At 49.5% G+C, this 24941-nt stretch overlaps 1 protein-coding gene across 1 annotated transcript in view; it reads right to left on the bottom strand.

Moving 5' to 3' along the window:
* Nucleotides 1-24941, bottom strand: part of ADAMTS16 (ADAM metallopeptidase with thrombospondin type 1 motif 16) — a 160464-nt gene that overhangs the window by 25026 nt on the left and 110497 nt on the right. The window contains exon 18 of the mRNA XM_058714798.1: nt 19437-19563. Within this exon, the coding sequence (XP_058570781.1) occupies nt 19437-19563 (127 nt within the window). The remainder of the gene's footprint in view (nt 1-19436; nt 19564-24941) is intronic.

Below are 24941 nucleotides of genomic sequence, written 5' to 3'. Positions count from 1 at the left end.
TTACCAAAAACAAATAAATGGCTGAGAAGCTGTGAACACATTGAAAGAACCAAAACAAAAGGCCTGGTCACGTTACAAGCTATCTGTACTCGTTCCAGAAGGCACTTGGAAAAAACACACACTAGGACCAAGGCCAGGAGGAAGGAGACTGGCTCCATTTATAGACTTTGGCTCAGGTCATGATCTCGCAGTCCATGAGTTCGAGCCCCACGTTGGGCTCTGGGCTGACAGCTCAGAGCCTGGAACCTGCTTCTGATTCTGTGTCTCCCTCTCTCTGCCCATCCCCCACTCATGCTCTGTCTCTCTCACTCTCAAAAATGAATAAATGTTACAAAAAAATTTAAAATAAGATAAACAAATCAAAATGTAAGGGGCAACTTTTATTCAATAAGGGACTGAAAATGTTGATACATTCCAATAAGGATCAGGAAATAGGACAGACACATTTTATTTTTATTCTAGAAGCATATGCTTTTGTAATTAAACTAGGGTAGGGTGGACAAGAGGTATAGACATTAGAAAAGAAAGCCAAATTATCATTATTGGTTTAGGATATTAAAATATAAGATTACTGGGAGCCTGGGTGGCTCAGTTGGTTGAGGGTCCAACTCTTGGTTTTGGCTCAGGTCATGATCCCAGGGTCGTGCGATCAAGCCCTGCACTGGGCTCCATGCTGAGTGTGGAGACTTCTTGGGATTCTTTGACTCTCTCTCCCTCTACCCTCTACCACTCACTCTCTAAAAAAATAATAATAAATAAAAATATAAGATTACTGGGGCACCTGAGTGGCTTGGTCGGTTAAGCATCTGGCTTTTGATTTCAGCTCAGGTCATGATCTCACGGTTCTTCGGATTAAGCCCCATGTCAGGCTCTGTGCTGACAGTGCAGAGCCTGCTTGGGATTCTCTCTCTGCCCCTCCCCTGCTCGTGTGCACATGCACACACTCTCTCCAAATAAATATATAAGATATATTCTTTAAAAAAATTATTTTAAATGTTTTTATTTATTTTTGAGACAGAGAGAGACAGAGGATGAGGTGGGGAGGGGCAGAGAGAGAGGAAGACACAGAATCCAAAGCAGGCTCCAGGCTCCGAGCTGTCAGCACAGAGACCGACGTGGGGCTCAAACTCACAGACTGTGAGATCATGACCCGAGCTGAAGTTGTACTGAGCCACCCAGGTGCCCCTATAGAAGATATATTCTTAAATATATATAATTATTATATATATGTATATTTTAAAAATATATTTGATTACTGACTGAAAAAAAATTGGAAAACATAAAATTTTAGTGTCTGGTTACAAAATTAATTTGACTCTATACAACCATAACTAATTGGGGTGTCCGGGTGGCTCCGTTGGGTAAGTGACCAACTTCAGTTCAGGTCATGATCTCACAGTCTGTGAGTTTGAGCCCTGCGTTGGGCTCTGTGCTGACAGCTCGGAGCCTGGAGCCTGCTTCGGATTCTGTGTCTCCCTCTCTCTCTGCCCCTCCCCTGCTCATGTTCTGTCTCTCTCTGTCTCAAAAATTAATTAAAAAAAAAATTAAAAAAATCATAACTAAAGTATAATGGTATAAAGATTTGTATACTATAAATTAATATAATGTTAATAAAAGTATGACATATTCAGGAAAACATAAATGCTCACATTCACTTAAGTAAGTAAATCTATGACCTCTTCCCAAAGAACCCAATGGCCAAATGGAGTGACAAAGAAAAAGTTGGTTCCTGGTAGGTAGCTTCCATATTTTTAAGAGTTCAATTTTGTCTAAATTAGTCTACTAAGGCAATGTAATCCCAAGCAAAGCCTCAGAAGGGTCCTTTTTTAAATTTTTTTAACTTGACAACATAAAGTTCATATGGGCAAAAAAACCACCCTAGACGATCCAGAAAATTTCTAAAAAAGAGACATGATTCATAAGATGTTGGTCATCCAACAGTGAGATTCTGGCATGGAAAAATAAACTGGGAAGGGCACTGGGGCCAGTCAAGCAATGACATACATGGACTTAAGCTGTGATGGGGCTGGCCTTCCCGATCAGTGGGCAGAACATGAATTTTCACTAAGTGCCATTGGAGCAGGTCGCTGGACTGTGGAAGAAAACTGTGGAACTCTAGACTTCATTCTTCATATCAAAATGCATGCCATTTCCATCAACGTCAAATATTTCATGTAACCAAAATGTCTGAAGTGAGTGTGAGTGCATATTTCAGAATATTAGAGGAGGAAAACACTTTTGAATTACCTTATGTCAACAAGGCTCTATTAAAAGTTAATATAAACTTCACCGTATACTATTTTAAACATTATGTAATAGTAACAGAAATGCGTAGGACAAGGCGCTCGGCAAAATTCCACGAGGGATTCTCTGGGGAGCAAGGCTTATGTGCTGAGTGATCCAATAGTGTACCACCCAAACAAGGTCACTTTGTTGGAGGCTGGAAGGACACTATTGATTTCAGAGGAACAGCGCATAACCTGGAACTGTCCGGAGCAAACTGGAATGTATGATCGTCCTTATTACAGGACTTTTGTTTTATATACACACACACACGGATACCTATGAATAAACATATACTAGCTAACACATATTCACGTGTTATTTACTTCGATTACACATATAGTTTCCTAACAGACACACACGTGGAAAAGGCACAAACTGTAAACTATATGTTTACATTGATTCACTCACATTCAACACTTGCACAGCTCTCGGACAGCTGGCTTACGTGCCCTGGCTAATTTCCTCGCTCTACAATCTCCTGTGCCCATCTGGGTCAGTCTCTGCATCTCTACCGTGGGATGGGAATAGCACTGACTGACTGGTGTTCCTGGGAGCATGAAATGAGTCAATTCTAGATTAATGATGGGCCCTATCCTTTGGTCACTGTCACTGCCGCCATGGTTGGGGTCGATCCGGGCTTTGTAGGGCCTGGGGCTTCTAGCATTTAGAACACCTTCCTCTAAGAAGAGTGAAGGCAAAATTGGGAGTTTGAAACTGGAGGAGCCTTACAGCGTTAGGTTCAGTGGCCCCATGTCACCCCCTGATTACGAACATTCCTGCACGGACCCTGCCCGCGCATCTCTGGATGTTTCTACCTCCCTTCGCAGAGTCACTGCTTAGGGTCCAGTGGTGACTGTCGCTAACCGCCGAACGAGCATTTTCTATCGTAATGCAATTTGTTTTCATGTCACACGTGGGAAGTGAGGACAGGGTGACCACCACTCTGGTGGCCTGGGACTGAGGAGGCTCCCCAGACCCAGGACAATCCTAGGTCACTTGGGGCGTGTTGATCACCCTAGCGGTTACTTGCTTTCTTTTCTCCTCCATACAAAATGGATTTAACGCTAGACTTGTGGAAAGATTTCCAGTAATTTTTCTCCGTTATTTCAATTGCCTGAGCTTCAACTTATTGCTTCTAGTTATTTCAGTGAATGTCCCAGCCGCACCCACATGTTCAGGATCTTAGGACTATTCCACTGACACGTCAAGCAGCAGCAGTAGAGGCCTTTCTTGAGACACAGTGGACCGAGTACCTTTGCTGATCTCCCCGTGCTCCCCGGTTCTAACAGAGGCCAGGAAGGAGGCTTCCCACTGGAGCTGTGGCTCAGGAGAACCGGGAGAGGCATCAGGACTGCAGGCTCCGAGGCCCCGCTGTGCTGGAGGGCTGGGTGCACCTGCTGCCCCTCCCCCAGAGAGGCGCACTTCTGATGACAGAACCATTCCCCGGGGACACTGAGGACCCGGGGGAAAGACGCTGCAGGTGGCAGAAAGCAGCCGACAGGCCTGACTCAGTGCAGACAATGTTCACCGCACGTCTTCCTGCCCCTGTCTCGACGCGCCCGGACAGACAGACGAGCACCAGGAGGAGCCAGAGGAAGACCCCCGCAGGAAAGAGGAAACCCACCACCCAGCTGTGAGGAAAAAGGAATATGGAGGGAATAACCTGCGGGGAGGAGAGGAGAGGAGAAAGAGAGAGCAACAAAGGAAACATAAAAGAAACAAACAGAGGAAGAGACAGACAGAAATGAGGACGATGTCCAAACAGCACCTGCTCCGTGAGGTGTGCCCGACACCCCACGCCTCCTGCTCTCCCTACTCCCGTGTCCTCCAACTTGCTCTTTATCCTTCATTCCTATCACCTTCTGGAATATTCCATCATTAAAAAAATCCTACGTTTATTGTCGACTGTCTCTCCTCAGATAAGCTCCCCCCAATAGGGACCTTTTTCAACTCACTAATGTATCCCCAGTGCCTGGCGTGTAGCAGGCATTCCAACTATTAAAATGGTGGAATGAATCGATGAACTTAATATATCTCTTGGGGTTTATGTAAAGAAACCTAAGTAGGCAAAATTCAGGCAATTATTAACTCTTAGAAAAATAAAGTTTTCAGATACAAAAGGACCCAGAATCAGGGTATTCTACTTAGCCAGCAAGGACCAAGAAAAAACAATGTGAACAATTACTACCAAGGGGGTATAGTCACACTGAAGGATGCAGGGCTAGGAAGGTGGTGCCCATGACGCCCGCCACGTTAGGGGGACAGAGTGGGTGCAAAGGACCGTACCCTCCCCGCTGTGATGGTGAGGAGGGGAACATTGAGAACCAATCCACGGGACACAGGGATGATGCGTATTATTTGGGAACATGGGGAAAGATACCCACGGGGATCATGCGTATTATTTGGGAACATGGGGAAAGATACCCACAGGGATCATGTGATTATTTAGGAATACACATGGGGCTGGTCCCTGGGGCTGGGGCTGGAGTGGTGGGTGGGCAGGACTGTGATTTCTCACGGCAAGCTTCAAAGTACGATAGGACTTTTTAAGTCAGCTGCATGTAGTTACTAAATAGAACAAAAATCAACTAAAATAGTAGTGTAAGAAACAAAATCCTAGAGAATTTAAATGAATTCTCCTCTTTAGTCTTCTTTTTTACTGAGGAAACACGTAATAAATGCATTAAAACAATTAAGAAACCCTTGTTAGAATTTTGTTTGACATAAAAGCAAAGTAAGACTGCAGCCATGTGGCAGCTGGCAGAGGAAGGGGAAGGTTTGAGCGGGCTCTTGTCTTGCATTCGATGCAGACAAATCTAAACATTCTGGGAGACTGTGGTCTTCCTCTCTGGTGATTACATTCCTGGCCACCACAGTCAGAAGCACATTAAAATTTTGTTTCCTGTTTCAGCTCTCTTTGACCTGAATGGAACCCGTAGGAAAAAAAGCCACATTAAAATGTCTTCAGCTGTCATGTGGTCCTATTTTTCACCCTGCAAACCTATTTCTTCAGTGGGACGAGGGCTTGTCCCGAAGGCGGTATTTCCAAGTCCAGAATGCTAACCATTCCACCATGGAACCGCCATTTGAAGGCGGTATTTCAACTGAAAATGTAATTTGTCTATAAATTCACGGAACATGAATTTGAGGATCTCTATGGTTGTGGGAAAATTGTTTAAAAATCTATGCATGCCTTTAAATGTGCAATAGGTGATACTTACTGAAAACTTTATAAATAAAATAAGCATTGCTTAAGCAGAAACCCAAGAGAAAGAAGAAGGATGGGAAAAATTGAACATTCTGTAACTGTGTTAATATGTCGAAAATCTCGTAGCCACATGACGAAACTGATGCATGAGTCTTATCTTCCTTCTAGACCTGAAAACTCTACAAGGTCTTTACAACTGGAAATAGGCCTGGCAAAACCATGGGTTTACAGGTCACTTTGGAAGGACAACACATCAACGAGTCAACCAAAACTAACCTGACTTCTTAAGCATGTTAATGTGAATTGCAAAATAAGTTTCTGTATCAAATTCTAAAGTCAATTACAGTTGAACCTTGAGCAACACAGGTTTGAATTGCATGGGGCCACTTACACATGGATTTTTTAAAATTTTATTTATTTATTTTGAGAGAGATAGTTAGCAGGCAGGGGAAGGCCAGAGACAAAGGGAGAGAGAGAGAATCCCAAGCAGGCTCCACACTGTCAGTGCAGAGACCAACGCAGGGCTTGAACCCACGAACCTGAGACCATGACCTGAGCCGAAATCAAGAGTTGGACGCTTAACTGACTGAGCCACCAGGCACCCCTATACGGGGATTTAAAAAACATTTATTTTAGCGTTTATTTATTTTTTTTTGAGAAACAGAGACAGAGTGTGAGCGGGGGAGAGGCAGAGAGAGAAGGAGACACAGAATCTGAAGCGGGCTCCAGGCCCCGAGCTGTCAGCACAGAGCCCGACGCAGGGCTCGAACCCACGAACTGTGAGATCATGACCTGAGCCAAAGTCGGGCGCTTAACCACCTGAGCCCCCCAGGTGCCCCCCTCCTTTTATTTATTTATTTATTTAGACAAATACAGCACAGTACTGTGAGTGTGTTTTCTTTCATGGTTTTCTTTCCATTTTTTCTCTAACTTACTTTATTGTAAGAACACAGCACACAATACGTAGGAGATACAAAGTGTGTGCTAATCAACTGTTTATGTCAGGGGTGAGGCTTCCAGTCGGCAGGGGGCTGTTAGTAGTCAAGTTTTGGAGGAGTCCAAAGCTGTACGTGGATTTTCCACCGCGTGTGGGAGAGTTTGGCACCCCTAACCCCGTGCCGTTTAAGGATCAACTGTGGTTTGGTTTCCCTCTTCAGCTAAAGCTCTTTGAAGGTTACAGGAGTTCACTGGGCTCATTTGCTCAATTTTCCTTGCCCTAGAATGTCTGCGATTTCTTTTTCTTTTCTTTCTTTTTTTCCCCAGTGAAATGCTTTCTATAGTGGTGGCGGGGGGGGGGGGGCTAAACAGAGGATTATGGTGGGAAAAATAACTTTTTAAAAACTAAGACCTTTGAGAACCCTCTTGAAGTCTCCACCAGCTGGAAGGCCAACCTCTCCAGCAGTTGCCATGGGGACAAGTGTCCAGCTGAGCAGCCCCGGGGAGCCCAGGGTGCAGAATTTCTGTGATGCCTGAGCAATGCAGGCCTTACAAGAGCTACGGTGTAATGCAGTGATGCAGAAAAGGAACAGACACCCCCCCCCTTTCCACCTGCTCCCCCCTCCACTACAGGCGAGTGGATGCTCACCCTTAGTGGGGGGACACAGGTGGGTCCCCTCCCGGCCTTCCCACACTCAAGCTGGCTTCGGAGTCTGAGAAAGCAGGGGTCGGACCGCACTTCCTTTGAAGAGAAAGTCCAGGAGTTCTGTCTAATGTGATGGCCTTGGACCTCTCGTACATTTTTTTTTGTTTTAAAGAAGACAGTCCCAGGGGCGCCTGGGTGGCGCAGTCGGTTAAGCGTCCGACTTCAGCCAGGTCACGATCTCGCGGTCCGTGAGTTCGAGCCCCGCGTCAGGCTCTGGGCCGATGGCTCGGAGCCTGGAGCCTGTTTCCGATTCTGTGTCTCCCTCTCTCTCTGCCCCTCCCCCGTTCATGCTCTGTCTCTCTCTGTCCCAAAAATAAATAAAAAACGTTGAAAAAAGATTTAAAAAAATAAAAAAATAAAAAAAAAAATAAAGAAGACAGTCCCAGAGTCTCCTCTTTAAGAACCTGATTTGTAACAATGTCGTATCATGTCAAATACCAGGAGCCAGGCTTTTCAACCGCTTTCCAACATGAAAGGAAAATGCCTGATGCCTGATCATCAGTTCAGGCTGATCACACGAAATGCAGAAGAGTTGGTTAATTTTCTCGGCGGCTGCACACACTGTCTGAAAACATCACGCGCTAAGGAGGCCGAGTCACTGGGTCTTGGTACGCAGGATCAGATGATTTACAGAGAAACCCAAACCCTGAGAGTGTAGTGTTCAACGGTGTTCGGGGCAGAAATCCACTGTGACTCACGGATCGTTAGCAGGTGTGAAGGGCTTGTTTCTTGCTTGTTCGATATTTGCTATGTCACATGGTTTCTATGTCGTTGGCTGAACGTGTGAATTTGCCGGGGACTCATGTGCAGACTAGGTGACTCCCTGTGGCCGGCTCAGGGCAAATGACAAAGGGCCCTGGGCGGCGTGGGGCCCGTGGCCCTGTGGGCGTCCACATGAGGGGCCCCGTGGGTGTGGACGCTCACCACGCAGGGGTTGCCCGGGAGACAAGTCTGAGAACCTGCATCTCCCTCAAGGTGGCGCCTCAAGAGCTTTACATGACCGACTCTGAACCTCACAACCGTTCGTCCCTGGGCCCCACCGCCCTGAACCCACAGCCTGGGAAAGCAGCCCAGCCTGAGATGAAAAACTGTCCTCAGCATCCGTCCACTGAGCAGACCCCTGGTTCTGAGGCCTTTCGGGTTGGGTCTCTCGGAACACAGCTCTTCGGACGGTTTGGCTTTCACACCTCATCCAGTGGTCCTGGGGGTACGTTTATCTCAAGTCCTTCAGCACAGAAATGGGCAGGGAGACTTCGTGTGGGGCACAGCCACATGCTTCCAGCAGCTTCCGGGACACCACGGTGCCCGACGCCAGAGGCCCCCGGGACTCCCCGTGACTGGAGCTGCAAACCAAGGCCTGGGGGGCTCACACTGGGTGTCCAGACTGGGAACAAAACGCACGTCTTCAAACACTAGACAAAAGCCAAGGACTGTCACTGAAGGCACCCGGAGAACAGCAGAGGGTCTGGGAGGCCCCCTTTCTAAAACTGAATTGGCCTTTCCCCCGCTCTTTTCGTAGATCGCCAATCAGTAGCTGAGAGACACAAGGGATCAGACCACGGGCAGGACTGGAGAGACGTATTTTTACTGGTGAGTCACTGAAATGAGATGAAGTATAATCTGTTTTGGTTTTATTCTTTTCATCCTAATTCTGGTTAAGCCAACTCTGCCCACCATGTCTGCACCCGTGTCCAGGGCGATTACGCTCCATTTAGGGCCCTCGGCCAGGTGCCCGGAGGCGCACATCCCCAGTGGGGACACTGACCGCCTCGCAGTCCCCGTCCCACGCCTGTACCTCCCCTCACGCTCCTATGACTTAGCCTCTTCTGCTGTGAAAACAAAAACAAGGAGGGGGGATCTTTATCCCCGGGGGCCACCACCGCCCCGGCCGTGTCCCTCTGCCTGCCTGCCCAGGGTGACCCTCAAAGTCACCTGGCACGTCTGCTCTCTCCATCCGCCCTCCCGATCATCCCCCAAAGTGCACAGGCATACAACGAGCTCCGGCGTGAAAGCCAGGGACGCAGCAGCGAACCTTCCCGGGGCCTCACGGCCATTTACCGCCGTGCCCTGCCCTCTGTGCTCTCAGAGGCAAGACTCCTCGAAAGAAATGAGGTGCCCACAGCTCTGCTTCCTCCCTTGTCCCTCTCTCCTCCACCTCCCTCTCATACCTTTGTCCCCAGCCCCATGCTATGAGTGCTCACAACCTTCCCAAGCGTCACCAACACTCGAGGAGCAGAACTCAAGGCAAACTGCCAGGCGTGGCTTCCAAGGCCATGCACACTTGGATCACCCGCCACTCCCCTGTGGGTCATGGCCACGGGCTCCCTCTGACCACAGAGGCCAAGGCTTCCCTGCTCTCTGCCCACTTCCGGCCTGCCTCTGCCTCAGGGCCTTTGCACTCGCTACCCATATCGGCTGGAGCATTCCCACCCTCTCTTCTCATGAGGCACTGTCTCTAAGAGCTCAGAGAAGTCTACTGTGATCATCTAAGGGAAAAAAAGCACTCCCTCCCGGACCTGCCAGGATCACCCTCCGAATCACCAGGCACCCCTGGACACGCACACGTCCATATCTGTCTGCCTTTCGGTGGCCTGGCCCTGTGAGTCCCATGCATCAGGGCTCGGTAGCAAACCTTCCAGAACGGTGGCACGTGCCAGGTCGTCACTCAAATATCTGACGAATAAACAACACACTGCGCCGTGAATAGTGAAGAAATGATTTTCTCCCGTGATGCCGTGCAAGCCCTAACCCTTCCGTGGCCACTTGATCGTCCTTTTCAATGACAGGAGTGAACCTCATGTTTGGAGACAGTAGAAAGGCAGGTTTCAGTCCAACGCAGTGCTAGAAGGTCACAGGATCCAAATAAGTGGCATCTTAATAAATGTCCCGTCACCGTACGTGAAAGCGCATCTGATGCGCTCGGTGCACCAGTCCAGAGTCAGAACCAGAGCACCTTTCACAGGTCCTGAACGTCAGCGAGGTTCTGTCCACAGAGGGCAATGCGCTTTAAAACAAGGCCTCTGTATCTTGAAAAAAATAAGTGACCCTGAAACACTTGTTCTTAATGAACACGGTTAACGGGACAGTTTTGCTGTTGTTCTTCTTCTTATTGTCATAGTCTATTGTGTTTTGTTTTCTGGCAAGAAGAAGAACAGAACCAGGCTAGTGGTCTTTCTAGGGAGGGGAAGTGTTGTCTTCCTGGGGCCAGCGTGCTGGTCCTGTCTTGGGGGCTCCGCTCTGCCAGCTGACCTCACTCTGGGTGTGGACAGCCCACGCTGCTGTCAGGGAAGCCTTCACTGAGCCTGGGGCCCTGTTCGTGAGACCCCACTCTGTGGGTGGGGGGATCTGTCCAGTCCGGCGTCCGATGCAGGGATTTCTAACGCCCCCGCCCAGAGACACATTGCTCACACTCTAAAATACGGAGCCGTCCATCAGTAAGATTCGCTCCAGTTTAAGCTCTGTCATACTTCATTTAGCTTTTCTTGTCTTTTTTTTTTTTTTTTTATGAAATTTATTGTCAAACTGGTTTCCATCCAACACCCAGTTCTCCTTCCAACAGGTGCCACATCATTTATTTCTAATGGTTTTACATTGCTCACGTGTGAGGTATCCTGGGTGTTTTTTAAGTTACGCTAATTTATACAGCTATTTATTTTTATCAGAAGCACAGGACGTGAAAAAAGGAGAATACTGACCTTCTCGCAGTCGTGGGAATAAGAGAGAATAAACACCATCCCACAAGTTCGTAAGAACACAGTGGAGATGGGAAACGATACGGCGCAAAGAAAACGCACAGTAAATAGAAGACACACAAGAAATTAGACTCGGGCCCAAATACGAGAGCAGTCACCTCTGATGCTGGTAGACAGACTAAATGTGTGCGTGAACGTGTAATGCTGACATTTAAAACCACAGAGAACGGAGAAGGGTCGGGCACGGCGAAAATAAGGGAATGGAAACAAAACCCATATTGTTAACTTGAGGAAAAAATAGCTTAAGTTAGAGAGCAGTATTGGGGTAAACATGGTCATTATTTAGCAACAGAGAACAATTCGTGCAGAAACTATAATCCCATCGACACAATGTGGAATTTTAATATTAATTATGAAATAAAAGTAATGGCAGAAATCGAAAAATAAGCAATCATCAAGTAAGATTTTAAAATACTTCTCTCAGAAACAGATAGACAAGATAGACAAAAAGAACATATTGGAATAAATAAGGACCATGATCGAACTGCCGTATGAATAACCCTACTCCAACACACGGCACACGCTCCTGCGTTCCCACAGGAACAGTTATAAACACTCCCATGCCTAAGCCATAAAGGAAGTCTCAAAAATGCAAAAAATGATACAGTTTTAACTCTTTCTTTGATCTCAACGTAATAACATCTGAAATAACAACAACAACAAATTACCGCAGAGCCTCCACAAGTTTGGAAATATTAAACCACAATAATTCTAAATAATTCGTGCCTTTAAGAGTAAAGCAGTGTTGCCTAGTTGTACCTAAAACCAGTTTCCTATGTTCTCCCCACAAAACGCTGTGATTCTGAGTGAAGCTTCCAGTTTTCAACAAATATTTCCAGAAGCACCAATTGGTATATGGACAGTGAATATATGGGTAAAGATTTGTAGTAAGAGTTTTTCTTTCTCTTCCTTCCTTCCTTTTCTCTTTTCTTTCTTTCTTTCTTTCTTTCTTTCTTTCTTTCTTTCTTTCTTTCTTTCTTTCTTTCTTTCTTTCTTTCTTTCTTTCTTTCTTTTCTTTCCTCTCTTCCTTCCTTCCTCCCTCCCTTCTCCACTCCCTTCCTTCCCTTATTCCTTTCTTCCCCTTCCTTCCTTCTTTCTTCCTCCCTTTTCTTTCTTTTTCTTTCTTTCTCTTTCCTTTCCCTCTTTTTCTTTCTTTCTTCCTTCCTTCCTCCCTCCCTCACTTTTTCCTTCCTTCCTTCCTTCTTTCCTTTCTTTCCTCTCTTCCTTCCTTCCTCCCTCCCTTCTCCACTCCCTTCCTTCCCTTATTCCTTTCTTCCCCTTCCTTCCTTCTTTCTTCCTCCCTTTTCTTTCTCTCCTTTCCCTCTTTTTCTTTCTTTCTTCCTTCCTTCCTCCCTCCCTCCCTTTTTCCTTCCTTTCTTCCTTCCTTCCTTCTTTCCTTCCTTCTCTTTCTTTCTTCCTTTCCTTTCCTTTCCTTTCCTTTCCTTTCCTTTCCTTTCCTTTCCTTTCCTTCCTCTTCCTTCCTTCCTATCATCTATCTATCATCTATCATCTGTCCAACATTCATCTATGTATCTATGCATCTATCTATCTATCATCTATCTGTAAGTTAGTTTTTCATTTTTATTCCAAAATAATGGGAGTGTATGTCATACTGTGTATTATTTAGGGAATAGTTATTGTTGAACATGGTGGGGTTGGTGAATTTTAGAGTCAATCATACTAAGGCCTGGAGACCAAAATAATAAAAATAGTATGAAAAATTTAGGTATTATTGAATGTATATAACCAGCTAAGTTCCCTGAAAAATAAAAGTATTCTCAAGGTGACTTTCCACCTTATTCATATGGATAAATACATATATATGCATATAAATATAAAACAACCATACACACATCAAACTAAACCGAATAAAGCAAAAACAATTGGACAAAACCTCCTAAAATGCAAAATATTTTACAGAACTACCTAAGGCAGGTTTTTAGTTCAAATCTAGAAAGCTAGCTAATTTTTATATTCCCTCAGCTCCTGTGTTAACATTTAAGTGACTGAAGAAATAAGTTAAATCAGTCTTGCTCTATGACAGATTCTGTTTGTCCACACTCGTAACCTGACTTTCCTAAAAGATACATTCTAACCAATGTCTGTACCAACTTGAATGCATTTTATAGATTTCACTTATTTACTTTTTTAAATATGTTGATTCATTTTTTTTTTTTTACGTTTATTTATTTTTGAGACAGAGAGAGACAGAGAGTGAACAGGGGAGGGGCAGAGAGAGGGAGACACAGAATCCGAAACAGGCTCCAGGCTCTGAGCTGTCAGCACAGAGCCCGACGCGGGGCTCGAACTCACGCACCGCGAGATCATGACCTGAGACGAAGTCGGCCGCTTAACCGACTAAGCCACCCAGGCGCCCCATGTTGATTCATTTTTGAGAGAGAAAGAGGGGCAGAGAGAGAGAGAAGGGGACAGAGAATCCAAAGCCACTGCATGCTGCCAGCACAGAGCCCGACGCAGGGCTCGAACTCACAAACCGTGAGAGCACGACCTGAGCCGAAGTCAGACGCTTAACCAACCGAGCCACCAGGTGCCCCAGAAATATTGGGTATTTGGTATTCGCCCAAGATTTTATTTTTAAGTCATCTCTACACCAACATGGGGCTTGAACCCACAATCCTGAGATCAAGAGTCGCACTCTGTACCAAATGAGCCATCCAGGCGCTCCTTGAATGTGTTTGAAATTCATTGTTTTGGTGCTAAGTGACATCTTTCTTGGGGTGGGGTGAGGAGGAAGTAAGACATCATCTTCGGTAGGAAGACCGTCACACGTGGGTGACTCAGTCACAGTGCTCACACACGAGTGGACGCCATATCCCTCTGAAGGGAGTGGCAATTTCAGACACTCCTGGTGTCCCTGATCAGACAGAGGTTAGATGCCTTCTCACTGCGGGCCCCTGGAGCGGGTCAAGACCCCGGAAGGTGAGCAGGGTCCCCCACTCTCTGGGAGGTGACATGTCTGGGCGTGAGCCACAGCGTCAGGCTCCCTGAGAGCACAGGGCTCGCGGCCGGAGGGCAGGAAGCACGTGGCCCAGAGAAGGCATCTTGCCAGACTCTGAACCTGGGAGGGCTGTTCCGCGAGGCCACACTGGTTCGCACCCTGTAAGCAAGGGGCAGACAGCCCAGGGAAACAGCACCAAGGAGCCTGCATCCCCCACACCTCCCGCTGTGGTGTCACAAGAGACATCTGTGATTCAGTCACTGGCGAATCGTTTTCCAAACCGTATTCCAGGTAACTGTGCTCCAACAGAAGCGGGGCTAGCGGGCAGGACTGGCTACATCGTTTGTGAACACCCCCGCGGAATGGTTAGGCATTTCAAGTTGGAATGGCGGAGAATGAAAGCAAGTGGGGAGCCACACGCCCACGGCTGATTTATCCTCGGTGTCTCAGACACGCGAAAGAACTCAGCTGCTCACTTCCTTGGCATCCCTGCGAGTAGAACCCTTTTGCAGGCGGGAACCACCCCAGGGATGAGGGTTCTTTCCCTTCCTGGGTAACCTGTGCACTACTGGGCACTTAATGTTTGTACGGCTTGTAGCTAAAGAGGTGAAAGACGGAGTCACTGCCCCTGTCCTGTCCCTGCAAACGTTGCCGTGGGAGACGACCAGGAATAAAGTCCATCTGCTAACCCTCACCTGCGTTTCTGGTGTGCAACCGAAGGAATGTAGTCCCCGACCGAGGCACTTTGGTTCCAAGGGAACGGTTCTAGCAACAGGTTTGTAAGGAGTCACCAAAGTGTAGGCAGAAACAGTCTGCCTGGTTGAGAGGACCACAGAGCTGCCTCGGCATGACTCAATAACACGAGAAAACAAAGTATACTTGGTCACAATCTGTTTTAAACGCATAGGCGGCATTCCTGGGGGAATCGCGGAGACGGAGAAGAAGGACCCGCTTCCCATCTGGGAAGTATTTCCTCTTGCCCCTTCCGTACACTGTCGGGGAAGCCGTGCTGCGGTGTTCGTGCTTCCAAAACCAGACACGAGTTGAGATAAATGACACCAAGAGCCACTCCGTTTAGGTAAACTGAGAAATGTAAAAGGGAGGAAGTATCTGTGGTTGCTGGCTTGTGTTTCAAAGGCAAGCGAGACAAGAGCCCGATTCATGCTCAGATGAAGACAGAGGTGGCTAGGCCCTGGGAGCCCCAGCTGCCGGCCGTTCCGGGGCCAGCGGGGGGTCGGCCCCCAGTGCGGAGCCCAGGCCCGGGGAACAGCTGGGGACCACGGACCCCGCTCATCTGGCCACGATGCTCCTGCCGGCTGGAGCCTCGCAGACATTTTAAGATGAGCTTCCTCCAGTGAGGACACTGCTGGATGCCCAGCCCACCGCTCCCCGCAGAAATTTACGAGCTGGGGGAGCCCATCCGGGGAAGGGCCCTGGCCTTGACGCCCTCCAGCTGTGCGCCCGAGATGCAGGTGTGCATGTGGATGCCGACAGGGAGGTCAGGAGCTACAACCCACGCGGTAGCAGCTTCTCATTTCAGTTAAAGACAAGTAGGCTGTGCATTAAGATGCTTTAGACTCTGCTCCCGGTCCTTTGGGGACTCTGCCTCCGGCACAACATGAAACACCGAATTGCACCTGCTGTGTCTTGCATTTAGTTAGACCGGGAGGACGGGGCTCAGCTCTCGGAGGCACTGGGTGCACCTGCCGTGGCTCTGACAGTCACAGGGGAACACCCGCCCCGGGACAGGCACAGGGGAATACCCGCCCCAGGACAGGCACAGGGGAACACCCACCCCGGGACAGGCACAGGGGAACACCCGCCCCGGGACAGGCACAGAGGAACAACCGCCCTGGGACAGGCACAGGGGAACACCCGCCCCGGGACAGGCACAGGGGAACACCCGCCCCGGGACAGGCACAGGGGAACAACCGCCCTGGGACAGGCACAGGGGAACACCCGCCCCGGGACAGGCACAGGGGAACGCCTACACTCGCAGCAGACAGACTCTAATAAGAAAGGCACATGCCCTCGAGGTTGCACACATGAAACTTGGCTTTTCTGCCCATGTAACCAGGAACAAGAAGTTGCCAGTATTCCGGGCAGGAGACAAATGCGCCTCACATCACGGAGGAAGACAAAACAACTTTTTACATTAAGATCTACTTCCCCAAGTCAACTGTTAAAGTAACGATCCGCAAGCACTACCGTATGTAAGATAAGTTGATTCCTCTGTGTTTTGTCATAGACAGTCTTGCTTCACAGACTAAATAAATAGCTGATGTGAATTTGTTTCTCCTTTTACAGCACAAATAAAAACGGCCAAGGGTTACTGAGCGCTTAGCACACGTACTGTGCTAAGAGCTTTTACGTGCATTCCCTCGACACACCCTTGCTCTCTGTTTACCCCCAAATAACCACATGGATGCCCAGCGGGATGTTCCGCATCCCCCTCCCAGCTCGTCCCACGGGAGCATCAGTGATGCGGGTGCCTCCTGGGGCCCCCTCCTCTTCCTCTCCCGCTCCGTGGGCCGCAGCAGGGCCGGCCTCAGTGTGCCAGCGCCAGCCGCGTGGGAGATCTGAACCAGCTTGCTGGCTGCACGGCCCACGCCTTTCCGCAAGCTGCCGAGTGCACTTCTCATCCTGGCCGACCCCGTCCACTCCGTCGAAGTGACACGCACAGCTGGGGCCGGGTAGTACACGCTGCGGGACCCCGCGTGACATCGGGCCTCGGTTCTCTGCGGGGATGTTAGGAATCTCCCAGCAGGAAAGCATGGCATTCGTCTTACAGCCAAGCTTAGGACTGTCTCCAAAAGCCTTCTCCTTCGGAGAAAACTACAAATACTTGAACACATGAGACGTAAACCCAAGAGCCAGATGGATGGGGGGCCTTTGGATGTTGGGTAGATGACTCTGGGGGGACCTCACCATGTTTCTACCTGCTGTTTCCACACCCCGGTTCTAACTTTCCCTCAACTGGTCCATTTGCTCGGAACTTTGCCTTCTCTGTCAGCACACAAGTTCCTTGACAGAACTTACTTAATAGATTTTACCTAAGTTAAGCACAGAAGACATCAGAGAATATAGAGACGGTTTGAATGCAAATCCCTCAAAACCAGAAAGACAAACCGCAGGGAAGCACAGGAGGCCAAGCGAGAAAACCAGCGGGCTGCACAGGTGACTTACAGGAAAAACGAGGGACCTTCTAACCCATGTAGACGCTCTGGCCTCTCCTGCTTCCAGGTCTGAGCCCTGATGGGTTACAGATGCAGAGAGGTCTGTTCTGGGGTCCCCACTATCAGTTCACATCTGAGTTAGGTGCTGCTTAAAATCACCAAGCTGGCAGCCGGGCGCTGGTGACTTACTCCCAGGCTGGGTGTTTTCTCGACATCGCTTCTAGACAAGCCTCACCGGACGGACAGACAGGCAGGCAGGCTGGACGGCAGGAGGGTGAACCGCTTGTGGACGTGCAGGGCGACGGCACACGAGCACTAACCGTCCCCAGTTCTCTGGGGCTCTAGACTCGGACGAGTCTGCCTCCACAAGTGACTACGAAGGCTGGTTTCTCCTGCACCTGAAAATGACACGTGCACACTTCTCTTGGGCTACGTGAAGGAGATTCCTCTACGGCTAACCTCCTAGCAGCTAACCAGCTGCTTTTGGGCACCCCACATCAGTTCTTGCCCCAGCAAGAACTCAGCACGATATCGTAAGAGACCCTCAGTGCACATGGCAACCCCTCTAAACATCCATATCTGCACACGAGGAGGTGTTGATCCAGGATCTAAGGTCACAGTGACGTCAACACTGGGTCACTTGCAACACAGGTGCAAAACTGGCTGTCCGGGAAGGAAGAAGGAGTCAAGTTTGCACACCAACTCGACAGGAGGCTGCAGGAACCCTGGCTGTCCGGCCCTCTGTTTCCTTTGGACAGGATGATCATGTTTTCTAAGTTTATTTATTTATTTGGAGAGAGAGGGAGAAAGAGACAGAGTGTGTGTGCATGAGCAGGGGAGGGGCAGAGAGAGAGAGAGAGAGAGAGAGAGAGAGAGAAGAGAGAGAATCCCAAGCAGGCTCTGTGCTGTCAGCGCAGAGCCCAGCACGAGGTTCGAACTCACAAACCACGACATCACGGCCTGAGCTGAAACCAAGAGTCGGACGCTCCACCCACTGAGCCCCCCAGGTGCCCCCGTATCCTGTATGGCTGTTTCTGCAGCCAATGGTGCCCAGCTGGTGCCAGCCTCCCTCTGCCAACCTCAAGACTCTTCTCCGAGACTATCCAGGACTTTGCGCACTTGGTACGTCACCTCGGACACAGAGCCCACAGTGAGTGTCCAGCTCAGCACACGCGTGGGGTGCACGGGCCGGCTGAGGGATATGAAGCGGGTACCAAGGTGTGTGGCCATCCCAAAAGCCTGCGCGGTCCCAGGAAGGATCCCCGGGTGGGCGCCCGGTGCACTGGGGGTGACGGGTCCCAGGCGCCAGAGTCCTCGTGTCCATTTCGACCAGCATGTCTCCCCACCGCGGGCCGTGGGGTGTGGAGCTGAGGCAGCCGGGAGGCTTTGTGAGGCGGTGGGTCCCCAGCCCCAGGGGATCCCCCCTCGCCGTGGTGGGAGAAAAGCTGCCGACCTCTCAGATGCGGATAAGCCAACCCCGTCTCCATCCGGAGCCAGTGACCGGGGACCCAGACAGCTCAGAGACAGAGGGAGGTGACGCCTCTCTCCCTCTTGCGTGTCCCTGTCTCCCGGAAAAGCATCATGCTTCTGAGGCACCTCTCAGCAAACCTGCAATCAGTTCGCCAGCGGCTGGACATCTTTAAGATCGAGGTGTTTGACATGATCTCGGGCTGATTTTAGGGCCGTCGGCTGCGCGGAGAACCCAGCTGGGGTCAGATGCCTGTTGTGTTACTCAGGATTTTCACAGCCCCTCTGGGACGCGTCCCCTGTAAAGCTGAGGGGACCGAGCACCAGAGAGGTGAAGGGTGCGCCCAGGGTGTGACGGCTGGCGGCAGGGCCGGGCCGTGGCCACTTGTGGGGGTCCTGCCACTTGCGGGGGTCCTGTCTCGGGGCAACGGTGCTGGGGGGGGATGGGGAGCCAGAGCGCCCCCTGGCTTTCTCAGCTCAGTCTCGCACACGTGCATGCGTGTCTGTGCAAACACACGCGTGTACACGTGCGCCCTGCAGCCATCCACACTGCCCCGCACCACCTGGCCGGCCCGTGAACGGGTCCCTCCAACACGTTTCACGCGGTAGGGCAAAGCAGACCAGAGCAAAAGGCCCGGAGGCGGAGAGGGAAAACGCTGCTGTCGCCACGGCACACGATCGCTCCTGCCGGCCCGCAATGATTGCGGTAAAAGTCAAGCCAACGGGATGCTGTCGCGAGAACTCCCACTTCCATTCCCAAGAGCCTCGGGACCACTTCCCGCCAAACATACCCATTCAGGAAGGTCTGGGTGCTTTTGCCTCTTCGCCGTTCCAGATGCCGTGACAGCACGTGGCACTTCCATTCGCCAGACTCAGGCGCGCCAGAGGCTCGCCAAGTATATTCGCAAACCTGCGAGACCGTCTGGGCGACCACAGCCGTTCTTACCTGGGAGGACAGGCGGACACTTTGCAGGAGACCACCCCTGTGACGGGTCGGGTGTGGGGATTGCAGAAAGACGTATTCACTGGAAACCTCAGGTCTCTGTAGCAGCCTTCTCTGGTGGTCATGTGTCCTGCGGGAAAGAGTGCAGCGCAGAACAAAGACTGAGACGTGCCCCGTGGTAAAACACAGATAAAGAGCTAAGGAAAGCTCTTTTGAAAAACCGTCTACCATATGGGCATGTCTTGAAGTTCATAACCAATTAGCCAACTACTGACCTACTAGGACTTTCCTGACCTGTCTTTGTCATTTTTATTAGTAAATTCCGTCAGTTCCAAGCCGTGCAGATTTCCCTCCTAGCTCTGGACATCGTTAAAGGCGACATGTGTCGTGGAATTGGTGCCAACAGACATTGGATGAAACATACCAGTTCTTTTCTGTTGTGTCCAGAGTTGGGAACACCGCCCACTTCTCCAAAGAAACACAGGATGCCTGGCTTGTGTTTCCACTCGAGAAGCAATCGGTAAGAAACCAGAAACGTAGGCAAAAAAACACACAAAGCTGTTTATCGCCAGAGAACTCAGAGTTAAATATTGCCATGGTGGTAAGCTGACTAGAGACGTTTTCACAATCCTGACTAATGTGTTGTATCGAATGAGGTTAATGGAAATGACTGAAACGAAAGCTCGTTTAATTCTCAGCCCCCGCTTACATCCCCGGGGCTGATTATGGCTTTGAAGACATGCCCAAATTTGACCAGTATTTCAATTCATTAAATTTACCAAAAAAGTGCTATTCTTTACATGATGTACCTAGAGAGTCAAACTCAGAATGTTGGTTTGCCAACAAGAAGAATGTTGGGTAGAGAAGGAAACGGAGGGTCAGCGTTTAACGGGCACATTGTCTGTTTGGGAAGATGAAAAAGATATGGACACGGACAGAGGTGATGTGTGGACAGCAGTTTGAATGTACATAATGCCACGGAGATGTGCGCTCAACAATGGTCACACGGTGAATTTTCCGTGAGTCTATTTTACCACCACACGAAGAGAACTCTAACTAGAGACCCATTTTGAAGGAGGATATTAAAGAGTTCATCCAACGGAGAGAAAAATAAAGAGAAAGAACCACACTAGTACTGATGAAAAATTATCGCAATGCAATCTATTAAGTTCTAGAAATGACCCTCTGCACTTGGAAAGCCTGGTGGGGTGGCGTTGCTCATGTGGCCCCTCTGGCCCCCTGGTCTGCCGCCCCAGCACAACTCAGAGCGCCCTCCTGTACCCAACTTGATCCCGCCGCCAGGCAAGGAAAAGACCAAAGAAGTGGTGTCAGGGAGGAAACAGCAGGTTACGGACCCAGGCACAGCCATCGCTCACGCTAGGGTCCGTGGGAAGACAAGTTCTTCTTTACTCAAGGAAAACTAAACGTCTCTAAAATACACACTTGGCATTTTGGCTTCGCTTTGAAAGAAGGAATGAGACAAGTCAATGTCTTCAATGCAGAAAGGTACACTCTCTGGGGAACTGGTTTTCTTCAGTAGCCAGGGGAGGAGAGGAGTCCCTGGGTCTAATGGAACCACCACGCAAGCTCGTGTGTCTGAGCCCCAAACTACCCACTTCCTGGGGCCAAAGCCCGGAAGGTGCTGCGGTAAGACCACAGGTGGTGGTTTCATAGGACCCATGCAGTTTTATAAAAGTTTTCAGTTCTCTGCTAACTTTTCACAATCATATTTCTTTTTTTTTTTTTTTTTTTTTTTTTAAATTTTTTTTCAACGTTTTTTATTTATTTCTGGGACAGAGAGAGACAGAGCATGAACAGGGGAGGTGCAGAGAGAGGGAGACACAGAATCGGAAACAGGCTCCAGGCTCCGAGCCATCAGCCCAGAGCCTGACGCGGGGCTCAAACTCACGGACCGCGAGATCGTGACCTGGCTGAAGTCGGACGCTTAACCGACTGCGCCACCCAGGCGCCCCTCACAATCATATTTCTAATCAAGCTATGTAGTTTCTATTTGGTGCTTCCTGATGTAAAATTTGCAATTATTTCTTCCTATTTTTTAAAATGTCTATTTATATTTGAGAGAGAGAGAGAGAGAGAGAGAGAGAGAGTGAGCAGAGGAGGGGCAGAGAAGGACACACAGAATCCAAAGCAGGCTCTAGGCTCCGAGCTGTCAGCACAGAACCGATGCGGGGCTCAAACTCACAGACCATGAGATCATGACCCGAGCCGAAGTCAGACGCTCAACCGACTGAGCCACCCAGGCGCCTCCTGATAGAAAATCTTATATATCAGTCGCTCCTCACACATCTAAGCCAGCTCTTTCTGCCCACACGTCCTGTCCCTGTACTTTAATAAAAACAACTGTTGGTACCGAAGACATCTCAAGAATTGTACCTTGGCCGTGGCTCCGAGCCCAACACCTGACCCCATCACGGGCACCTGCAGATTACAGATGCAGTGCTCCAAAACGCGAACTTGGCGTTGGACTCCACCTCAGAAGGAAGTGTGTCCCACGCTGTCCCACAGCGTCCTTGAGACAGTGACAGGCGGCCGTGTGTCCTGTCACTGTGTCACACATGGCCCAGACACAGACACACAGACACTGGCATGTCTTCTCAAGACCTTGCAGGGGTGTGTCCATCCCCTCAGGAGGGAAAAGCAGGCTCTGCCCAGGATCCACTTCTGTTTCCCTGTGAGTGTTCCCGGGGGAGGGTCGTGCCCCCTGTCAGCTCTGGCCTAAGGTCCCCCAGCTGCCTGCTGGACACACGGACCAGGCTGTTGAACAAATACACAAACACAGACCCATCCTTGCAAAGCAGGCTTCCTGAAACTCCACCTGCCCGGGGCCCGGGGTCTCCCGTGCGGTCAGTGGGGTCAGCCTCGTAGCTCCCGACTCCACGCCTTCCTCCAGGATTCCTCCTCCAAGTCCAATGTCAAACACATCCCAAGGATCTTTCCTTTTAAACACACACTGTCATGCTGCTGACAGATCAGAAGCCTGCTTTTCTTGTTTTAAACTCGAGGCTTCCTAGTCCGGCCCTCCCAGCCGCTCTGTGTCCTTCGGCGGTGACCTCTCTGCTCCTCTGATTACAAGGCCGGTCCACAGGCTGTCTCCTCTCTCCCTGGAATTCGTCCTCCACTGCCACCCCCTCGGCACACCTGGCAGATTTCTTCTCCCCTTAAATGAGACCCAAACACCCGCTCCTCTGGAGTCCTTTGGTCAGCGGCTCCTGGGCTTGAGTGGGCATCAGAACCCTCTTGGACTTGACACACAGAATGCGGCGCCCACCCCAGAGTTCCTGATTCAGCGGGTCTGGGGTGGGGACTGAGGATTACGTTTCTCGCCAACACTCAGGTGTTTTGCTGCTGCTGGTAACGGGGACCACACTTTGAGAACCACCGCTCTAGGCAAAATCAGAAGCCAAGACCTTTGGGTCTGGGGTTACAGGGGTGCGAGAGACTAAGAAGTCAGCAAGAAGTCAGCGTTGGGTTTTTGTGTCCTCCTGGCACAAGGCTCCTAAAACCCTTAAGAACTCCTGAGGTATGAGAGTATCTTTTGTATGCTAATGAGTGACTGGAGGCTGGGGCCCTGGGGAGCTCAGGATGGGGCTGGTCTCCTGAAAGATCCAGGGAGGAATAAAGGATTTGAACTTTCAGCCCCACCTCTACCCTCCAGGGAAGGGAGAGGGGCTGGAGATTGAGTTCATCAGCCACAGCCAGCGATTTAATCAACCAGGACTATGTTACAAAATCTCCATGGAAACCCTAAACCACGGGGCTCAGAGAGCTTCTGGGTGGTGAGCACATCGGCATTCTGAGCGGGTAGCACACCCCAAGTCCACAGGGACAGAAGCTGCACCACGAGAGACCCTTAGAGAAGTCTCCGTCTACCCTGTCCTCTGGTCCTTCACTCCTTTCCCTTCTAATAAATCAGTGCTCATGAGGACAGATGAACAAACCCGGAAAGGAGGGATCACGGGAACCCCCAACTTTGTAGCCACGCAACACAGAAGTGGGGGTACCGCGGCACCCAGTACTTGCGACTGGTGTTTGAAGGGGAAACAGCCTCCTGGGACTGAGCCCTTAACCCTCTAGAATCTGAGTGACTCCAGGTAGGTGGTGTCAGAACGGAACTGTAGGCATCCCGTTGGCTGCTGGAAAGTTGGTTTTTTGTAACAAAGACTTGGCCACCCACTTGGTGTCAGAAGAGTGAGTAAAGACAGTCCAGACGAGGGTAGCTGAGGCTTGCGCTCATCTGTCCTGGCGAACGGTAACAGTGACCCTCTCGCTCTCAAAGCACGCAGGTGTGGGCAAGACACATGGTGCGTCCAAGGACAAGTTCAGTTAGGATGTACGTGTCATCCCTTGGGGCATCTTTCTGCAGGGCAGAGAGCATGGGCCGCCTGGCTCTCTAATCCCTGTAGCGTGTGTGGGTCAGTCTGTCCCCGCGCTACCAGGACGGGCCAATTTCATTACATTCGGTAGCTTCTAAGATCAGACATGTTAATAGTGGGGGAGCTAATGCTTGGCCAAAACATCATCAAAGTACAGGTGTTTTCCCTTCTTTATACATGACTTAGGACGAGCTGGGCACCATGTGGATGACTCACCTGTATACAAATGCAGAGACGAAATATGAGTCAATGTTTTATGAACCTGCTTTTCCACTTGCTAACAAGGAATAAGAAACTATACAATTAGAAAAAAGAAACAAACGTGTATTTAAGCTGTTCTGCAAAGAATCTTGGGGACTCCCAAAATTAAGCCCGTTTATCATAATGATCCAATTTGTATGAGGCCACACTGAGCAACAGTACAATTTCCTGAAACTGCTAAGAGTTTGTGCCCTAAAGAAAAGAGAAGGAAAACTAATCTTTTCTCTCCATTTATGTGTCGATTTGAAAGGGTACTGTTTTATTCTTTAACCAAGCTCCTATGACTTTTTAGGAGGTGTGGCTCTATAAATAACAGCTTCAGTTTCATTTCCTGTTTTGAAATTAAAGATGTGAAATCCCGCTTCTGCTCAAGTCTCAACAAACCATCAGGTCTTAATGGTCACTGTTGGTTCCGGGCAAGTTACGGGCTCTCGATCAAGCAAATACGAAATTTGGTTCTACTGTGAAACAGAAAAAGAAGTTTACTTGATTAAAGTGCTTCTTTTTCTTTTTTATTGCACACATTTGTTTGGCTTCACCCCGGACCGCCTCATGTCTGCCAAGTCCCAAGGCTCTTACATGTGAACTGGGTAAGGGGGAAATCTGGAGCTAGGAATTCCTGAAATAATTTAGGAATGCACTCAATATATGTCTATCTGTAACCCAAAGGAAAGTCTGATGCATGTGCACATTCCAACTGTGCCAGTTATTTTCTTAGCTAGTGATTTTGGAGGCTTTCCTTTGTCTTAGCGGGGCGCTGCTGGCCTGTAGGGCAACAGCATTATCTGCTGGGAAGCATGGCAGCACCCATCGTAAGACTCATGGCAAGACCCCGGATCCTGCCCACTAAGTG

This window comes from Neofelis nebulosa, chromosome 1, assembly GCF_028018385.1.
Source record: "Neofelis nebulosa isolate mNeoNeb1 chromosome 1, mNeoNeb1.pri, whole genome shotgun sequence".
Taxonomy (NCBI): Eukaryota; Metazoa; Chordata; class Mammalia; order Carnivora; family Felidae; genus Neofelis; species Neofelis nebulosa.
This window is presented reverse-complemented; position numbering and strand designations above follow the sequence as displayed.